The sequence below is a fragment of the Physeter macrocephalus genome, chromosome 7 (genome assembly GCF_002837175.3).
Source record: "Physeter macrocephalus isolate SW-GA chromosome 7, ASM283717v5, whole genome shotgun sequence".
NCBI classification, from domain to species: domain Eukaryota; kingdom Metazoa; phylum Chordata; class Mammalia; order Artiodactyla; family Physeteridae; genus Physeter; species Physeter macrocephalus.
The window spans coordinates 5,269,577-5,289,285 of NC_041220.1; the positions used below are offsets into that span (position 1 = coordinate 5,269,577).

At 34.5% G+C, this 19,709-nt stretch overlaps 1 protein-coding gene across 3 annotated transcripts in view; it reads right to left on the reverse strand.

The window, feature by feature from the left end:
* FSTL5 (follistatin like 5) overlaps positions 1 to 19,709 on the reverse strand; it is a 786,036-nt gene that overhangs the window by 267,855 nt on the left and 498,472 nt on the right. For all 3 annotated transcript variants that reach the window (XM_024126648.1, XM_024126650.1, XM_024126649.1), the window contains exon 6: positions 11,196 to 11,362. In XM_024126648.1, coding sequence (XP_023982416.1) covers positions 11,196 to 11,362 — 167 coding nt within the window. The remainder of the gene's footprint in view (positions 1 to 11,195; positions 11,363 to 19,709) is intronic.

Below are 19,709 nucleotides of genomic sequence, written 5' to 3' on the forward strand. Positions count from 1 at the left end.
TCATAGTAATATTTATTACATTAGGTTATTTTCAAAGGAATAATATTTTCATGGGGCTTTGTTATTCAACATGATCAACAATGACATATCGAATCAAGCTACTCATAGTGATATGAAAATAGCATGTATTTTATTGAGCACTTGTTCTATGTCCTTGAATTTTGTAATAATCCCTTCTTTGTAGATGAAGAGACAGAAGATTAAGCTTCAATCAATATGTTGTGAACATACAACTAATAAGTAGCAAAACTGGGATTGGAATCTAGGTTGGTATGACATAATTTGATTTTGATGTTAAATATAGACCAGATCAGATTGTAATATAGTTTAATGAATGGTGAAAAACTACAGACAGTATAAATAAGATACAGACAAGAATCTTTAGACCTATTTTTTTCTCAGGTAAAACAAAAGGAAAGCAAAAAATGGGGACTGAAAATTTTCTTGGTAAAGTCAAGACATCCAAAAATGTATTGTATTTCGACTCCCCTCTTTCCCTCACTTCTGACTACCAATCCTGTCAGTGAATTCTATTTTCTATCCACATTTCTCTCAATTCTATATCTTTGTCTCTATGCACACCTTGCCTTCCTTAACTGAGCTTCCTTAATAAAAGGAAATTGCAAACCAGGAAGCAGCTGGAGAGAAGTAAGTTTGATAGAAGAGCCTTACTCTATAACTCTTGTCCTCGTCTTCGTCATAACCTGGTCATAGCTGATCAGGCCAGGATGAGGACCCAGGCTCAGTCACAGTAATTAGAGAATTGAATCTTGTGTGCCAAGCTCCACCCAAAAGAGGATGATCAAAATAAGCCAATTATCTTTTTTCAGGAATTGGGCAGAAAGAGGACTGAAGACACACATACCAAAAAATGGATAAATTTATAATAGCTGAGTGAGTTTAATGGAATATCTTTAAAGCAGGGACTAATACAAGATTGCTAATATGGAGATATAACAGCATGATCTTAAAGCTTCACTGAATAGAAAAAAATCTTCCAATTTCAGAGGCTATAATTGGATACAATTAGTTCTGGCAGTTTCTGCAAGTTTTCAAACTCCCTTATTGCTATATGTAACTTACATGGAATTCACATTCTTTCAGGCAGGTTGGGTGTGTCTGTGCTCCATGGAACATATATTAGGAGGAAGAGAAGAAAGAGGAAGAGTGAGGAGGAGGAAGAGAAGGAGAGAGAAGAAAAAACAAAGAACCTGGTTCAACTGAACATTTACAATGTACTTCATCGAGTGTTATCAGATGTAAAATACTTTATCTCATCAGCTCTCACACAAAAATGAGTTCATTTTATTGGTATATTCAATTCACAGATAAGGAAGCTGTGGCACAGGGAGGCTAAATAAGTTGTTTGAGGGCACATCACTCCCAAGAGACTTTATATTAATTGGAATCCAGATAGTCTGAATCCCCAGCCCATGCTGCAGACCTCTGTATAATCCTTCCTCCAGTAGTTCCGTGGTGTCCTTTTTAATCATTTGGTGCAAAACAGAAGAGAGGCAAAATGAAAGTCTTCAAACATCAATCGATCATGAATCAATCCCATACAAAATAGCAGAGTATAACACATCTATTTGTAACATATAGGAGCCAGAATTATTTGGGATACATTTTACAAAAGGCAGCAGCTACAGAGCTTCTCACTTACACGCAATAGTTTAGCTCATGATGCAGAGTAAATCAGGCCATGTAAACATCCCAGGTGTACCAATTAATAGCTTACCAACCTGCAGTGAACAACTCTCTTAGCATAAATCCCCACATGTGTAAATGGGGACTTATTTCTTGCTTCATGGATTTGTTTTTAGGGTTAATGAGATAATGAGGTAGTGAGGTAATAAGAACTAATATGAATATATCTTATAAAATAAACAAAATTATCTTTGCAATGCATGGGAAGGGGATTCAAAATGTACTCACAGGACTTCTTCACCTGAGAATAGGAGTAAGTGGATATAAAAGGCGAGGGGTAATTATGCTTTTAAAAAAAATGTCTATATTATTTTAATCTTTTGCAATCAGAAGGTATTCATGTATTGAGTAGGTAAATAAATACTAAATTTTATCTTATATATATTAAGTAATCGGAAAGAATATTGCAAATTGTTACTGATTCCCTTTGACTTAAAAAGTACTATAAATTTAACTTTACACAATTTAATAGACATTAAACCCACTTTTGTGAAAATAGACGATATACTAACAGGGTATAAAAACTGACTCATATCTGAATTTTTGAAACTCTTCTTTGCTTATAAAGTAAAATGTATTTTACTATAGTAAGATTATCTTGATCTTTCAACATGTCATAAAGCCACATAGAACAATTAAAAATACATTTTAAGGAGATATAATAACAGATATTTCTTAACATTCAATTCAAAATATAATTAGACAACATTCATAGTGGCAAACAATAGAACATATTTTTCTAGTTTTAAGCAGGAAAGGGGTTTAATAAAGACACTAGGAAGGTCATAGAATAAGCAGGATATCAGCGTGTCAGCTTAGGGAATGAGAAGCCAGAAAAGGTGCACAAGCCACATACTGAGACTGGCCAACTGGAGACCCTGCCAAAGCTGAACACTGACCAACTGCAGAGGTTTAAGCAGAAATAAATATAAAGAAAAACACCAGTGAGATTTTATAACTGTTCTATTTCACATTTTAGTTATATTGGTAAATGCAATTAAATGTATTCAGATAATTTGACAGGTGATGGCATAGCACTTAATGAAAACACCAGAAGCACACTGGGAAGTTGAATAAATATCCCTGTTTTCAAAGACATCTTTGGATATTCCGTGCAGATTTATTTGAAAGGCTGGTAGTTTTGTGTACACTATAGATTATGAATGCTTGTTTAACTTAATTAAGTATGCCTTGAAATGAAATTGAAACTTTCTAAATATTGGAAATGTGATTTTTTAAGTTCTCAATATTTATCTGCTCTATGAAATGTATCCAAAATAACTTCATCCAGTAAAAGTTAATTTATTGATGCCAGAATTCATCTGACATTTACATATATTTTAGAGCTCTAACTTATTTATAATCATTTTTTTCTGGAAATTTCTAGAAGAGTCAAGAATAAGAAAGTAAGCAAAATAATTTACATGATCCATGCACAAGAATATGTCCACTTTTACAAGCTGTTCACAGACTATAGCTCTGTGAATATCATCATATGACTTACATAGTACGTACTCCCCCTTATTCTTGAAACAATTCAAATGAGCTTATTTTGAGATATTCAAACCAAAACATCATAGAATACATAAGCTTCTTTCAAATAACAGTGGTAAGCTTGATAGTAAGGATGAAAATAGAAAATAAAAGATAAAATGCAGAAAATGGTTTAAGATGGTGGCATAGAACTTACCTCTCCCCACAAGCATACCAATTCTATAGTTACAGATTGATCAATTCCCTGTGAAAAACAGCTGAAATCTAGCTGTAAAACTTCTCCACAACAAAGGACCACCTCGAGATGGTAGAAGAGGCAGAGACAGTCTCCCACAAATGTCACACACCAAGTGCAGCAACCCCCAATTAGGAGGAAACTCACAATTACAAACTTCACCCTGAAGACGGAAGGGTTCAAGCCCCATCTCAGACACTCCCAACTTGGGAACCTGCACTGGAGAGATGAGCCCCCAAAAGTCCAGCTTTGAAAAACAGTGGGACTTATGTTCAGGTGACCCAAAAGGCTCTGGGGAATGGAGAGTCTGTTTTCAAAGGGCTCATGTACAGACTCACTTACACCAGGACCCAGGTGTTTATTTAAAACACCAATTTGAAAAATGCCTAGATGCATGTGAAGGAGATTTACTAACTAATCTTAAAGTGCCTCCTGGGGCACAGGAGTCTGTTGGGGTTTCCTCTGGGGATGGAGGCACTAGTGGGTGCCATTTTTGCTCTCTCACTCCAACTTGGTAGAGCCAGTACTGGTGGGCACCAGTATCTTGCTAGTGCTGGCTGGCTTGCCCCACCTAGATACTCTCCCAAAGCCTCACTGAAGGCAATGGTCTCAAGCCACCCCTGAGCCTAATGTGGCCCTGCTGCAGGCAGTGGGCTTACCCCAGCCCTGCCCCCCTCTAAAGTCCCACTGAAGTTTGTGGCTTTGTCCCACCCACAAACTCTCCTGTGACCCTGCTGAAGCTGGCTGCTGACTCCAACCCCAGGCTCCTCTGTGGCCCCACTGAAGCCAGCAGACACACACAGTCCACACAGGGGACACCCCTTGAGTACCAGGCTTGGGTGGCCAAGGGAGCCTATATTTCTGGCCCCCACAGGACTGAAACAATTGGAGGAACAATTTTTGGCAGGCTACAACCCCCAGGTCACAACACAGACACCCTCAGACTTTCCGTGACAAAGGTCTCTTTACCTGTCCTGGAGCTTGAGGGACAGGATTGAGGCGGCAGGCTTCAGGTTTACCACACAAGTAGAGGCTGCAAAGGAGCTCTTAGGGAATGTAGGCTGTGTATGCCATCTTTGTGCTCTCCTTTGGCCTTGCTACAGCTCACTGGTACTATCCAGAAAGGACCTTAAACACTCATCTGGAGCCCTGGTTTTCTCAACTCTCTCCAAGGGAAAATCTTCAAATCACCTAATCTGGAGACCAGCAGGGGTTGTGAGGTAGTCCCACAGGACTGTATATATTTGCATATTTTTAAAGCTGCTACCTGAGTGTCTAGTTTTCAATTAGCCTAAAACTAGCAGCTGACAAAGATCCCTTCATGTGAAACACTGACAAGGCTTGGCATGGCCTCAACAACTGAACCTATCAAGAATAAATTGAGCTGATAAGACAGCAACAAAGGTTCTAGAGACAACCAGAGCTAGGGCAAAGTTGAACAGTAACATTGCCTACACAAGCTTATTCTGTCAAGACTAGGAGAGGTTGAGGTTTCACCCAATCCATAGAAACAAATAAAATAAAGAGAAACAAGAACATGAGAAAACAAAGAAAAATGTTCCAAACAAAAGAGCAAGGTAAAATCCCAGAAAAAAGAAAAAAACTTAAAAATAGAGATTAATAATTTACCTGATAAAGAGTTAGAACTAATTGTCCCTGATCATGGCAGAAGAGTGGATGAACACAGAATTTCAACAGACATAAAAAATATAGGAAACTACTAAATAGAAGTCACACAGGTGAAGAATACAAGAACTGGACTAAAATTACACTAGAAGAATTCAAAAGTGTACTTGATGAAGCAAAGAACAAATCAGCGACCTGAAAGACAGAACAGTGGAACTCACCCAAACAGAGCAGAAAAAGAAAAAAGAATTAAAAAAATAAAAATAGCTTAAGGGATCTCTGGGATAACATCAAGCAGAATAACATTCAGATTATAGGGTTCCCAGAAATAGAAGACTTAAAGAAAGGGGCAGAAAATGTATTTCAGGAAATAATGGCTGAAATCTTCCATAACCTGGGGGAGAAAACAGACATCCAGATCCAGGAAGCACAGAGAGTTCCAAAAAAGATGAATTCAAAAAGATCCACACCAAGCACATTATAATTAAAATGTCAAAAGATAAAGGAGACAATTTTAAAAGCAGCAAGAAAAAAACTACATTTTACATACAAGAAAACCCCCTTTAAAATATCAGCTGCCTTCTTAACAGAAATTTTACAGGCCAGAAGGAAGTGGCATGATATATTCAAAGTGATTAAAGTGAAAAACAAAAAGAATCTAACTAAGAATACTCAGCATAGTTATCATGTTATCATTCACAATTAAATTGAAGTAGAGGTCAAAAGTTTTCCAGGGGAGCAAAAGCTGAAGGAGTTAATCGTCTCCAAACCAGCCTTATAAGAACTATTAAAGGGACTTCTTTAAGCTGAAAATAAAAGGCACTAACTAGCAGTAAGAAAATATAAAGGGGAAAAAAAATCTCACTGGCAAAAACATATATATAGTAACTATAATAGACTAACCACTTATAAAGGTAGTATAAGTTTAAAGACAAAAGTAGTATAATTATTAACTATAACTATTATAATTAAGAAATATGCAAAATAAAACAATGTAAAATATTACATCAAAAATATAAAACATGGGGCGTGCATAAAAATGTAGATTTTAAAAAATGTGTTCAAATTTGAGTTGCTTTAGACTATACAGGCTCTTATACGTGAACCTCACAGTAACAACAAAGCAAAAACTTATAGTAGATAGACAAAAGACAAAGAGACAAGAATCTAAACATAACACTGAAGAACCTCATCAGACCACAAGGAAAGAGAGCAAGAGAAGAAGAAAATAACAAAGAGGAACTGTAAAAATGGCCAAAAAACAAGTAGCAAAATGGCAATAAGTATACACCTATTAATAATGACTTTAAAGCAAGTGGACTAAATAAACTAATCAAAAGATATTGATTGACTTAACGGATTAAAAAAACCCAAAAACAAAACAACAAGACCCATCTATATACCGCCAGCAAGAGACTCATTTCAGATCTAAAGATACACACAGACTGAAGGTGAAAGGATAGAAAAGACATCCCATGCAAATGAAAACAAAAAGAGAGCTGGTGTAGCTATACTCATATTAGACAAAATAGACTTTAAAACAAGACTGTAATAAAAGACAAAGAAAGGCATTACATTATGATAAAGGGGTCAATCCAACTGGAAGATATAACACTTGTAAATATGTAATCACCCAACAAAGGAGCACCTAAATATATAAAGCAAATATTAACAGACTTAAAGGGAGAAATTGACAGCACTGAAATAATAGTAGGGAGATTTAATATCTCACTTACATCAATGGACAAATGATCCAGAAAGAAATCAATAGGAAAACAATGGACTTAAAAATACATTATGGCAGTTGAACTTAACAGATATATAAGGAACAATCAATCCAAAATCAACAGAATACACATTCTTCTCAAGTGCACATGGAATTTTCTCTAGGGTAGATCACATATTAGGCCAGAAAACAGGCCTCAATAAATTTAAATAGATTGAAATCATATAAAGCATCTTTTGTGACCACAATAGCATAAAACTAGAAATCAATCACAAGAAGGAAACTACAAGAGTTACAAATACATAAGATTAAACAACATAATACTGAACAGCCAATTTGTCAAAGAAATCAAAGGAGAAATCAAACAAATACCTGGAGACAAATGAAAATAGAAATGCAACAGTCCAAAATTTATGAGATATAGGAAAGTCAATTCTAAGAGGGAAGTTGAGTGATATAGGCCTACCTCAAGAAACAAGAAAAATCTGAAATAAACAGTCCATTCTTAAAAGTAAAAGACTTGGAAAAAAAGGACAAACAAACTCCAAAGTTATTAGAAGGAAGGAAACAATAAAGATCAGAGCAGAAATAAACAATATAGACACTAAAAATAAAAAGAAATAGAAAAAATCAATGAAACTAAGGGTTGTTTTTTGGAAAAGATAAATGAAATCAACAAACCTTTAGCTAGACTCACTTAGGAAAAAGAAGAGAAAGAATTCAAATGAATAAAATCATAAATGAAAGGGGAGTTGTTACAACTGATACCAGAGATATACACAGGATCATAAAATACTACTATAAATAATTATACAACTAACAAATTGGACAACATAGAAGACATGGATAAATTCCTAGAGACATACAAGATGAAAACAAACATAAAATCTCTCAACGAAGTGAGTATAGAGCAAATATATCTCAACACAATAAAGGCCATATGTGACAAACCTACAGCTAACGTCATACTCAACAGTGAAATGCTGAAATCTTTTCCTCTAAAGTCAGAAATAAGACAAGCATGCCCAATCTAGCCTCCTTTTCTCAACAAACTATTGGAAATACCAGACACAGCAACTAGGTAAGAAAAAGAAACAAAAGGAATCCAAATTGGAAAGGAAGAAGTAAAATTGCCACTATTTGTAGATCACCTGATACTATATATAGAAAACACTATAGACTCCACTGAAAACCTGTTAGAACTAATAAATGAATTCAGTAAAGTTGCAGGATACAAAATCAATATACAGAAATCTGTTGCCTTTATATACACTAATAATAAAATATCAAAAAGAGAAATTAAGAAGAACCCAATTTACAATTGCTTCAAAAAGAATTTAAAAAATTATACTTAGGAATAAATTTAACCAGGGAGGTAAAAGACCTGTACACTGAGAACTATAAGATACTGAACTTAAAGAAGGAATGTATAAATAGAAGGATATTTTATGTTTATTGATTGGAAGAATTAATGTTAAAATGACCATACTACTCAAGGCATCTACAGATTGAATGCAATTTCTATCAAAATACCAATAGCATTTTTCACAGAAATAGAACAAATAATTCTAAGATTAGTTTGGAACCACAAAGACCTTGAATAGCCTAATCATTCTTGAGAAAGAAAAATAATTCTAGAGGCATCATGCTCCCTGATTTCAAACTATACTACAAAGTTATAGTAATAAAAACAATATGGTTTTGGCATAAAAACAGACACATAGATCAATGGAAAAGAATAGAGAGCCCCGAAATAAACCCATGCATATGTTGTCAATTCATTTATAACAAGGAGCCCAGAATATGCAATAGGGGAAGGACAGTCCCTTAAATAAATTGTGTTGGGAAAATTGGACAGCCACATGCAAAAGAATGAAATTAGACCACTATCTTATACCATACATAAAAATAAACTCAAAATTAATTAAGGACTTGTATATGAAACCTGAAACCATAAAAACTCCTAGAAGAAAACACAGGTGGTAAACTTCTTGATCTCAGTCTTGTCATGGACTTTTTGGCTCTTACCCCAAAAGCAAGGCAACAAAGCAAAAATAAACAAATGAGACTACATCAAACTAAAATGCTTCTGGAGAGCAAAGGATACCATCTGTAAAATAAAAAGACAGCCTACTGAATGGGAGAAAATATTTGCAAACCATATGTCTGGTAAGTAGTTAATATCAAAAATGTATAAATAATTCAAGCATGTCAATAGCAAAACAACAAACAATCAGTTCAAAAACATGGGCAGAGGATCTAAATAGACATTTTTCCTAAGAAGACATACAGATGGACAACAGGCACATAAAAAGATGTTCAACATCACTAACCATCAGAGAAATGCAGATCAAAACCACAGTAAGATATCATCTCACACCTGTTAGAATGACAGTTAACAAAAAGACAGGAAATAATAAATGCTGGAGAGGATGTAGAGAAAAGGGAACCCCTGTGCACTGTCGGTAGGAATGTCAATCGTTGCAGCCACTATGGACAACAGTATGGAGATTCCTCATAAAATGAAAAATAAAACTACCATATGACCCAGCTATTCCACTTCTGTGTATTTATCCTAAGAACACGAAAGCACTAATTCTAAAAGATATATGTGCTCCTATGTTTATTATAGCATTATTTTATTTTTATTTTTTTTTCGGTACGTGGACCTCTCACTGTTGTGGCCTCTCCCGTTGCGGAGCACAGGCTCCGGACGCGCAGGCTCAGCGGCCATGGCTCACGGGCTTAGCCACTCCGCGGCATGTGGGATCTTCCCGGACCAGGGCATGAACCCATGTCCCCTGCATCAGCAGGCAGACTCTCAACCACTGCACCACCAGGAAAGCCCCAGCATTATTTACAATAGTCAAGATATGGAAGCAAATTATGTCCCCATCCATGGATGAACAGATAAAGAAGATGTGCTACATATATACAGTGGAAAGCTACTCAGCCAAATAAAAAGAAGGAAATGTTGCCATGTTTGATACCAGACCAGAGGATGTTATGCTCAATAAAATAAATCAATTTCACCTATATATGGAGTATAAAAACAAAACAAACGAACAAACCAAACAAACAAAACAAAACTCATAGATACAGAGGACAGATTGGCAGCTATCAGATTGGAAAGGGTAAAGGGGTTGGGGAAATGGGTGAAGGGGGTCAATTGTATGGTAATTGATGGTAACTAGACTTATTGTGGTAATTGCTTTGTAGTGTATAAAAAGATTGATTTTGTTTATGTTTTACGGCTGAAACAAATATTATATACCGTTTCTACCTCAATTTTTTTAAAAGCATAAATGTAGACACAACAACCCATAATGCAAGCCTAAGATGATTTTGTTTAGGGCCATACCTCTCAAAGAATCTTGAATGCTCCTGATATTACAGCTGTTCTATGGCACAATGTTCTTGATATCTTGGAGAATTGAGCATTATTCTCCGTATGCTCTGAGGAAATTTCCCAGATGTAAGCAAATTTAGAAAAATTTTATAGAAGTAAAAAAATCTAAAATGGCGAAGTTTTCTTTTTTGAAGCATTCAAGGATATTAAACAAGAATATTAGTAAAATGTAACAAATAAGAGTGACTCTCTTGGGCTTGTGTTTTAGGGGTTCTTTATGAAGCAGCAAAGAATAAGTGGATAGGTGATGGCTTTCTTGAGTGAGAGTAAAGACTATCTAAAATTTATATGCAAAGACATTATAGAACCCCAAGATCACTAAGGTAAAGGATTCTCCCACCTCATTTCCACAGACAAGCCATAACATACGATTTTTACTTCTTTTCATTACCTAAGATGATGTTCACTTCTTCATGCTCAATTTCAACAGAAAGCATGGAAGGAAGAAATTAATTCCCTGGAGTTTGTTCAGCCTTTGTTTCACCTTTTGGGCTGTACACTCTTTGAGTTTAGATTCTGATTCTCTAGGAATAAACCTGAGTGATGAACATGTTCCTTCATTCCAGAAAAATAAATCATTTATTTCTTTTATTAATATTTATTGTTTCTAATACATTATGAAGTATTTGAAGCAAAAACTTCCTTTACCCACTTTAACACTTCATAAGCTATAGGCTGTTGCTGAACTATAATAGCAAATTCGTAGAGATTCATTGTTGGTAATTATAGAAATTCTTAGAGCCAGACCTTTATGGTTTAAGTTTCTGTGATCCCACCAACACAATGGTGTATAACCTGCTTACCACGCTTAAACAAGTGATTTGGATAATTTCAAGTGATCTATAAGTGCCTCCCAGACAATAGAATGGATATGAAAATGTTCCAATAATTCTCTTCAATTCTACATCCTATTTCATTAAGCTCCTCAGACTTCACAAAGTCTAGAGTATATCATGTGAAATACACAAATTACACACATCCTCTATTTATGTACTCACATTGATGTCTTCCAAATCTAAGTTGTTTAGAATAATATTGTTCCGTTTCCAGATGATCGGAGGTCTGAGCTCTCCCTGAATGGCACAGCTCAGAACTGTGCTCTGTCCCACAGTTGCTGTTGTGATGCTTAGTTTCTGATCTTCAGGCAGACTCAGCTGGATAACCTCTGTAAAGACAGTATCAGGAATGTTGATAAGCATGTAGTTTTGTAAAGTTAATTAGTATAAAGTTTCTGAGTACAAGTAATTAAGGTTTTTAATTTGTATAAGATGGAGAAAGCTTGTGATGAAATGAAAAGAGTAAATTGTTTCCAATAAAAGGTCAGAATGACATTTCAATTTAATTGATTGACAGCCATCCTCATGAGGCAAAGCACTATTAAACGTGAAATGAATATCAGAAGTAGAGTTATAATAAGCCTGGCAGATTGCACCCAGAAGAGAGAGAAATTATTTAACTGCCAGATCAACATGTAGTGTGTCATTGGCATTGAAATAAAAATGATGTTGTTTATTCACTGATAGATTTATATTGTGGGTGAGGTGAGATCATTGCTGGCTGGCTTCAGAGAACAGTAGCATAGCTGAATGGGTAAAATGCATCACTATGCTGGGAAACATAAACTGACTCTAAAGGAATAAGATTTATTTGGGAAGTTGAGGGAGGAAAAACTGAAGTTCACCAAACAAAGAGCAAATTCCTGAAATTCTGTCAGCTGCCTTTATCAGACAGTGTGGGTCCAGTACAGTCCTTTCCTTATTCTTACATTTTAAAGTTAAATATATTTTTAAATAACCATTAAACGCATTTCTCCTAGTAATGATGCCACAGCAGGAAATATACTTTGTAATCTGGATCCTCTTTCCTGTTTCCAGACAGTCCTCACCAATCTTGGGAATGAACCATGACATTTACATGATTGTCCATGGTCTCCAGAGATGCCTGGGATAATCCCACCAGTCTCTCCATGTGACAACTGCCCTTTAGTTTGCAACTGACACTCGCTGACACACTATTGTTTCTCTATTATGCTGAAGTCTTGCATTGTGACTTTGCTCAGTCTTAGCCAGGTGAGAAATACCAAAATCACTATTCTCACTGAAATTTCCATGTGGGTGGGGAGACCATAATTGTCCTTTGTTCCTTTGTTGTGGTTGATGATATTTTTCATGATGGAGGGGTTGACTGTCCAAAGTGGTGGCTTTTAATTTGCAATAAATATGGTCGGGTACAATCACAGCTGTATCCTCCACAAACCCCTCTTCCTCCCTTTCATCATTTGACCTTCTTTTTCTCTCTTTCTGAATCCTATCTTCCTTTTAAGGAGGAAGAGAAATGCTAATCAAATGATTTTTATAGACTATAGCTGTTCAACAAAAAGTTCTTTGAATTTTTGGTACCACCACAAACTGTAACGTCAAAAAATGGCACAATTCTTTGTCTCAGAAGGCCGGGATTGAACCTATCATCCCTACACGCACTTGTTAAGTGTAGATGTTCCACACCATTATCTGAAAAAAATAAGCAGAAGGAGATTGACCCTTATATTCTGTTATACAGGATCTTGTCTTTAAAAGCCAAGTTATTGGGGCTTCCCTGGTGGCGCGGTGGTTGAGAGTCCGCCTGCCGATGCGGGGGACGCGGGTTCGTGCCCCGGCCCGGGAGGATCCCACGTGCCGCGGAGCGGCTGGGCCCGTGAGCCGTGGCCGCTGGGCCTGCGCGTCCGGAGCCTGTGCTCCGCGGCGGGAGAGGCCACAGCGGTGAGAGGCCCGCGTACCGCAAAAAAAAAAGCCAAGTTATTTAAGTCATCATCGGTTTGTGTTGTCAAAGAGTGGGGTAGGCAATCTTTTGAAATTTCAAAATCCTATGAGAGAGACTCAGTTCAATGTATTCTTTTGGATTTACATCACTAACAGAAATAATAGAAATGGGGAACAAACAGCTGGGTCAGTCTTTTGTACTGACAGTTTAATTTTTCCTAATGACATTTCTCCATATTCACATTGTATTGCAACGTTTCCTGAGTAATAAGACCACAGGGAATGTGTTCAATCTTCTTTTCTTTAATACCCATTCTGTTATATATATATTTATATAAAATTACTAAAAGAAAATATACTTGACCAATTAGGCATAGGAAATTTTTGAAATTTGCAGACAGTGTTTTTTATGTCTTTTTCTTTAATATTACAAACTTATGGGAAGAGAGAAAACTATAAAAGTAATAACATCATGTAGGGTATCAAATAAGAATTATTAATAATTTCCCTTAACATTCCTGAATTTCAGCTTCTGGTTCCTCGTAAAATCACGTACAAGATAATAAGGCATCTATTCTAAAAAACGGCATGTTGGCATTGGCTATTCTGACATTTAGAAATACAATTGGTACTAAGTCACCTTGGAATGTTTTCACTAACCTTCTGCATCTGGTATTAGGTCCCAGGCCTTTTAGATTAGTTGTGCTTTTGGTAGTTATACGTTACAATGCTAATTAGATAATACGAACATCTTAGAATAAATGCTGAGATTTGGCATAACATTATGTGGGACATCCTTGTAAAATGGACATCCTTTGAGAGGATGCCTAATTAGAAATAAGAATTACTATTCACCCCGGGAAATATTAACATGCACAGTAAAAACTTATATGTTAATTTGGAGGTTACATTTTTAAATGATTTTTAAAATTATCTCACTAATACATGCTATTAAATAATATGTATTTCAAAAAGTCTATAGAATTTTTTTCCTGCATGCTTCACCTTTTCTTTAATGTATTATATTGAGCTACATCTACAAAACCAATTGCGTTTACCTGTTATTCTTCAAAATCAAGTGGTCCTTTTCTCAAATAAATTTAGCTGCAAGATTTCTTTTACTTACAGAATTGTCGTGCTCATCTTTACTTGTCTTTCTGATAGTTATTACCAGACTAAGATTTAGTCTCACAAAATCACATATGTTAAACATTTTTATTCCCATATTCTAATATAATTCAATATGCTTTAATGGATTAAATGTTTATAAAACATGTCACATTTATAAATTTCAGAGAGAAATGGTGATTATTTCTAGAGATACATTAACAAGCTGAAACAATAGCTATGAATTAATCTGTAAACTAATTTAAAACTGAATTTAAGATGTAAGATCAGTTGAATCTGAGCATTTGTGTATATTTGAGTGATCACAGTTGTTAGTTTAGAAATAAGAGCTTCAGAGAAAAGTATTGAAATGTAATTCATTATCAATTATCATTAATATACAATTTTGTAGATACACATTAAAGGTAACATATTTTATTCTATAGCACTCTATTCACAAACATCGTATGCTAGTTATGTACAGACAAATAACAGTTATGTGCAGCAAATAACATCTATCATTTTAGTACTCTACCTCTTTAGCTCCAATGATATTGCACATTTGAAGGTCTAAGTAAAAACATGTATCATATGACATCAAGAGTCATCTAATGTCCTGACCAAACGTAAAAGCATATAGGTTAGATATAACAGATATTGCTGAGTTTTTTGAAACTTGTCAGTACTTCTTTTGACCTATAAATTATTCCTCTTATTGGAGGCCCTCTCAAGTATACAAGAAAAGAAATCAGAGCTCTAGTTGTGGTGCTTCCTTTGATCTTGTATCATGAAGACTATTAATGCCATTTCCAGACCAGCTTCTTTTGTTTGCTCACCTGGGAAAGCAAGAGGCAAATAAATTTTTTTCTTTTTGTGGATCCCTTTCTGCACTTTCTCACCTTCACAACTTGGCTTAGAGGAATATAAAGAGTTTGTTTTCAAAGAAATGAAAAATTGTATTCTCCCCTAGCAGAATCTGAAGTTGGAAAGACAAGTGTAGTTGAATAAAATTTCAAACACTGCACATCTGTATTTATGAAGCGTTTATTCCAATAGTAACTAGGTGGTGGAAATAGCAATAAAAAGTTTGTAAAAATAGTATGTAAATTCAAAATAGAACAGAAAGGGAATAAAATATTTTGAATATTTGTGAAACTCCAGTTTATAAAAGAAGATGATTTCAGTAAATTTGTTGGAAAATCAGTTCTGTAAAGTCATAAGAAGAAAATAATGTATCATAAACAGAATTCTGTTCTTCTAAATGCCTACATCTTTTCAAGTTCCAAAGTACATATTTATGTTGAATATTTTATTTAATTTATTTAAATACTAGTCTCATAATCTTGTTGATCTGATCATGCTTATAATTTCTGTTTTAGGAATGATACCTAGAAGAAATTTTATCAGTGATATTTTCAAATAGCGTGTATGTTCCCTTCTCTACTCCACTAAAATGCATTACTAATTAAAAGCAGATAATAATTAAAATAAAAAGAAATACATCACAATAAAAGACACTTAGGAATGCTAGAAGGAATAAATTAATTATTCTCATAATAAGAAAATCACAATTACTTAATGACAAGCTCTTTAACTAACTGGGAAATTATCATGGTGTCTTCCGTCAAGAAATAGGTGATATCCAAATAATGTTATGTCTGAACTAAGTTAGACACACAAATATTTACACTAACTTATTATGATAAAATGTCTAGAGTTTTTTATGCTAATTGCTTATCTGTAAACTATTATTTGCTTATATCATAATATGTATTATAAAAATAAAACAAAATAAATTAAAAAGAGATTTAGAAACTTCTTCAATAACAATGCAGTAGATAATTTGGACTAACTCTTCCACTGAAGAAATAAAACAACAGCAAAGGATAAATAACCCTGGATTAAATACACATAATATATTTTAAAGAATAAATGAAAGAGATAGTCTTTCTCATTCTTATCTATGAAAGAGACAAGAAGACAGTAAGGAATTTCCCAGCCTATGTCCTGAAGAGAATTGTAACTTAGAGAGATGGGATTGCACCTGGAGTCACATTGCTTTGGGAATTTTTCCACCTTAAGAAAATGATTGATCAGCCTAAAGGCCCTATATGGCTTCTTATTCCTAGAGACATGGGATAGATGGGATAGGTACAGTACTAGACCACCTCCCTCTCTGTGCCTGGACTTTAAAGCACCTCACTCTGCAAGTGAATGTGTGGACTGCAGGCTATTTTTGTCTGGGTGCCTCATAAAACATAAAGTCTTCCTCTCTATAATAAGATAACATCATCATAGTTCATCTAATTATTGTTATAAAAAAATTTTAAATAAAATATCCAATACACAATGAAGGATAATATAGAAAACAAAGAGAGACAACAGCATTAAGAGAATGAGGAGAAATAACAAACAACGATAACAAAGTCACCAGGATTGTAAAGTTTAGGTTTATGAAAATAAAATCAGCTTAGAAATTCTAAAAAAGAACTTAAATATATAATCTATGAACATTATAAGTTTATGAAAGAGTTATATAAGTAGAAAATATGATAACTGAAATTAAGATTAAATTGATGTCATTAAGAACAGATTAGACACAGTACAAAAGAGAATTAGTAAACTGAAAAAAGAGATTAAAAGAAATATTATGGAATAAAAAGCAGAAGAATAAAGATTTAAAAACGCAGTTGAGGTTAACAAAAATAGGTTTATGTGAAACCCAGAAGAAGGAAACAAAGAAAATTGGGCAGAGGCCATATTTGAAGAAATAGTAGTTAATAATTTTCCATTAATGTTGAAAGACACCAATCTATAAGTTTAAGATTATTAAATGTCAAGCAAAGAAAATGAAAAGCTAGAATAACCCACATCTAGACACTTAGTAGTGAAACTGAAGAAAATCAAAGACAGAGAAATCTTAAAATTATATAAATGAAAAAAATACAGATTGCCTTTACAGTAAGGAGAGTTAAGCAACTGATATAATGAGCAAAAATAGGAACAAAAAGCTACTGGGATTATATTTTATGTGATGAAACAAAGTAAAGTCAATCTTAGAATTTTATACACATACATAAAAATTAAAATAAGTATATTTTCAAAAAACAGTAAGAAAATTCATCTCTAGTAACTCGTCTTAAGATAAATTCTGAAGGATGTTCTTTAGGAAAAAGGAAAATGATCTCAGATGGAAGTTTAAAGATGCAAAAAGGAAAGGAGAGAAAAAAATGTGTTTAAATATGTGTTAAACTTTAACATTAAACGTTGATACTTCAAGAATGTTTGATAATATATGATTATGTACAATTATAAACATTTATAATAATAATAAATATATTTATAATAATATATAATGGAGATATAATATCTTCATAATCTTATGGTAGAGACATATTCTTAAACAAGGCACAAAAAACTCACCATTACAGAAATGATTTATAAGTTTTACTGTATTATAATTTAGAGTATCTTTTCCTCAAAAGATACTATTAAGAGATAAAAAATGCAAGCCACTGAGCAGGAAAAGATCAAAGATCTTATACGTAGAATTAATAAAGATGTCCTAAAAGTAGATAAGAAAAAGACAGCTCCAAAGAACTACAAACAGGAAACTCAAACAAATGCTTCATGAATGAGTAAAACTATGTGACTAAGAAAAATCTAGAAAAGTGCTCAACTATATGTATAATCAGGGAGATGCAAATTTAAGCTAAACCTTTCAGATTGGTATGAATCACTAGGTCTAGTGTCAAGAAGAATATGAAGCAGCATGAATTCTTATATGCCTTGAACAAGAGTGTAATTTCACATATAAACTTTCTGTATTGGTAAATGAAGCCTCAACTAGAGAAAATTGCCCTGTCAGCTCCTGTTTCCAAGGACCCAGTTAGCCATATGCCTTGTAGAAGCTAGAGTATGACACAGAGATGGCAGAGTATTCAGGTGTTATAAAGACAAAGCAGAGGTAGTGATGCATACATTTTCAAGATAACTTTAATATACTGGACAAAGGAAAAAAGAAGAGAAGTCTAAGTGTGGAAAGACAAATCTCATAAGGAATAGGAAAAAGGAACCTCAAGTTTATCCTGAAGAAAAGAAGCAACTAGTGAAGAAATTCTGAGAATTCAAGTGGGATTGGAATGATTTCTGTCACAAGTTCTGAAAGAAAGAAGGACTTATAATCACAAGCATAAATAAAAATATTTAGTAGTTAAAACAAAAAGGTCATTTCTTCCTATGTCATAGGTGGGATTTAAAAGTTATGGGAAGAGGGGCTTCCCTGGTGGCGCAGTGGTTGCGCGTCCGCCTGCCGATGCAGGGGAACCGGGTTCGCGCCCCGGTCCGGGAGGATCCCACATGCCGCGGAGCGGCTGGGCCCGTGAGCCATGGCCGCTGGGCCTGCGCGTCCGGAGCCTGTGCTCCGCAACGGGAGAGGCCGCAGCAGAGGGAGGCCCGCATACCACAAAAAAAAAAAAAAAAAAAAAAGTTATGGGAAGAAATAAAAAGACTTTTCCATAAAAGAATTTTCTGTAAAACAATGAAGCAATATGTTCTTGTGTAAAATTAGAATTTCATTTTTTATTCACCTCATAACTCTGTAATAAGGGCAATACATTATTATAGACAGGACTGTATTTTGATAACACTTTAAGCAGTTTTACAAGTTAACAATAATGAGGCTCATTTTCCTTTTTATTTATTCATGATTTTGATACTCCTTCTGTGGTCTTACAAATATAATACAATTACCATTCAACTTTTTGTTCCATTTAATTTAATTTCTTTCTTTCAAATAATTATATACAGTTGAATTTTAATCTGGAGTATGTGAAGAACAAGGTTATTCATTCAATGATATGTATGACACTAACAACTTGAAAAATAATTCTTTCTTTATGAAGAATAGTTTTCATTTGAAACCTGACCTAACAAAAACTGTATCCAACAGAGAATTTGGTGGCCACCCCAAGGAGTATGGTTAGTTTTAACTTTATGATTTGGAAAACTTCAAGAGTGCATACAACTGGGTGATTTTCACGTGGTAGGTATATAGGCTGGAATTGACATTTTATATACTGACATTTATATATAAACATATACCAAGTTTAATGTTTCTTTACAAGTGAATTGCTCCTGTAGGACTAGGATAAAAGAAAACTGTCAGCATTCTCTCAATGGTTAATATTTGCCAGGCATTGTTCTCAGTGGTTGATTCATTTAACCTTCACTTCTAAGAGTTAGATGCTACAATGACCCTAATTTTTTTTTTCTTTTTGTGGTACTATTAGGTAAGGAAGAAGTAAATAATTGAAGTTTCACCAGATGTCTTGTGATCAGATAGGAACTTTCCCCACAAAAGGACACAGAAAGAGGAGTTGAGGTCCCTGATCACAAATGGTGAGAAGAAAGAAAACACCCTATCATTGGATAATGTGTAAAGCAATTGTCTTAAAAGATGCATGCTACTGACAAAGAAGCCTGCATAACATGGGGATGAAAGCATGAACTATATTACCAGCAAGACCCAGATTTGAGATATGACTTGATGGCTGCCCCAGTTTGATTTCTAATGCACGCTATTTAGAAGGCTTTTGACAAGTGACTTAAACTCCAAGTCTCAATTTTTCAACCTTTGTAATAAAG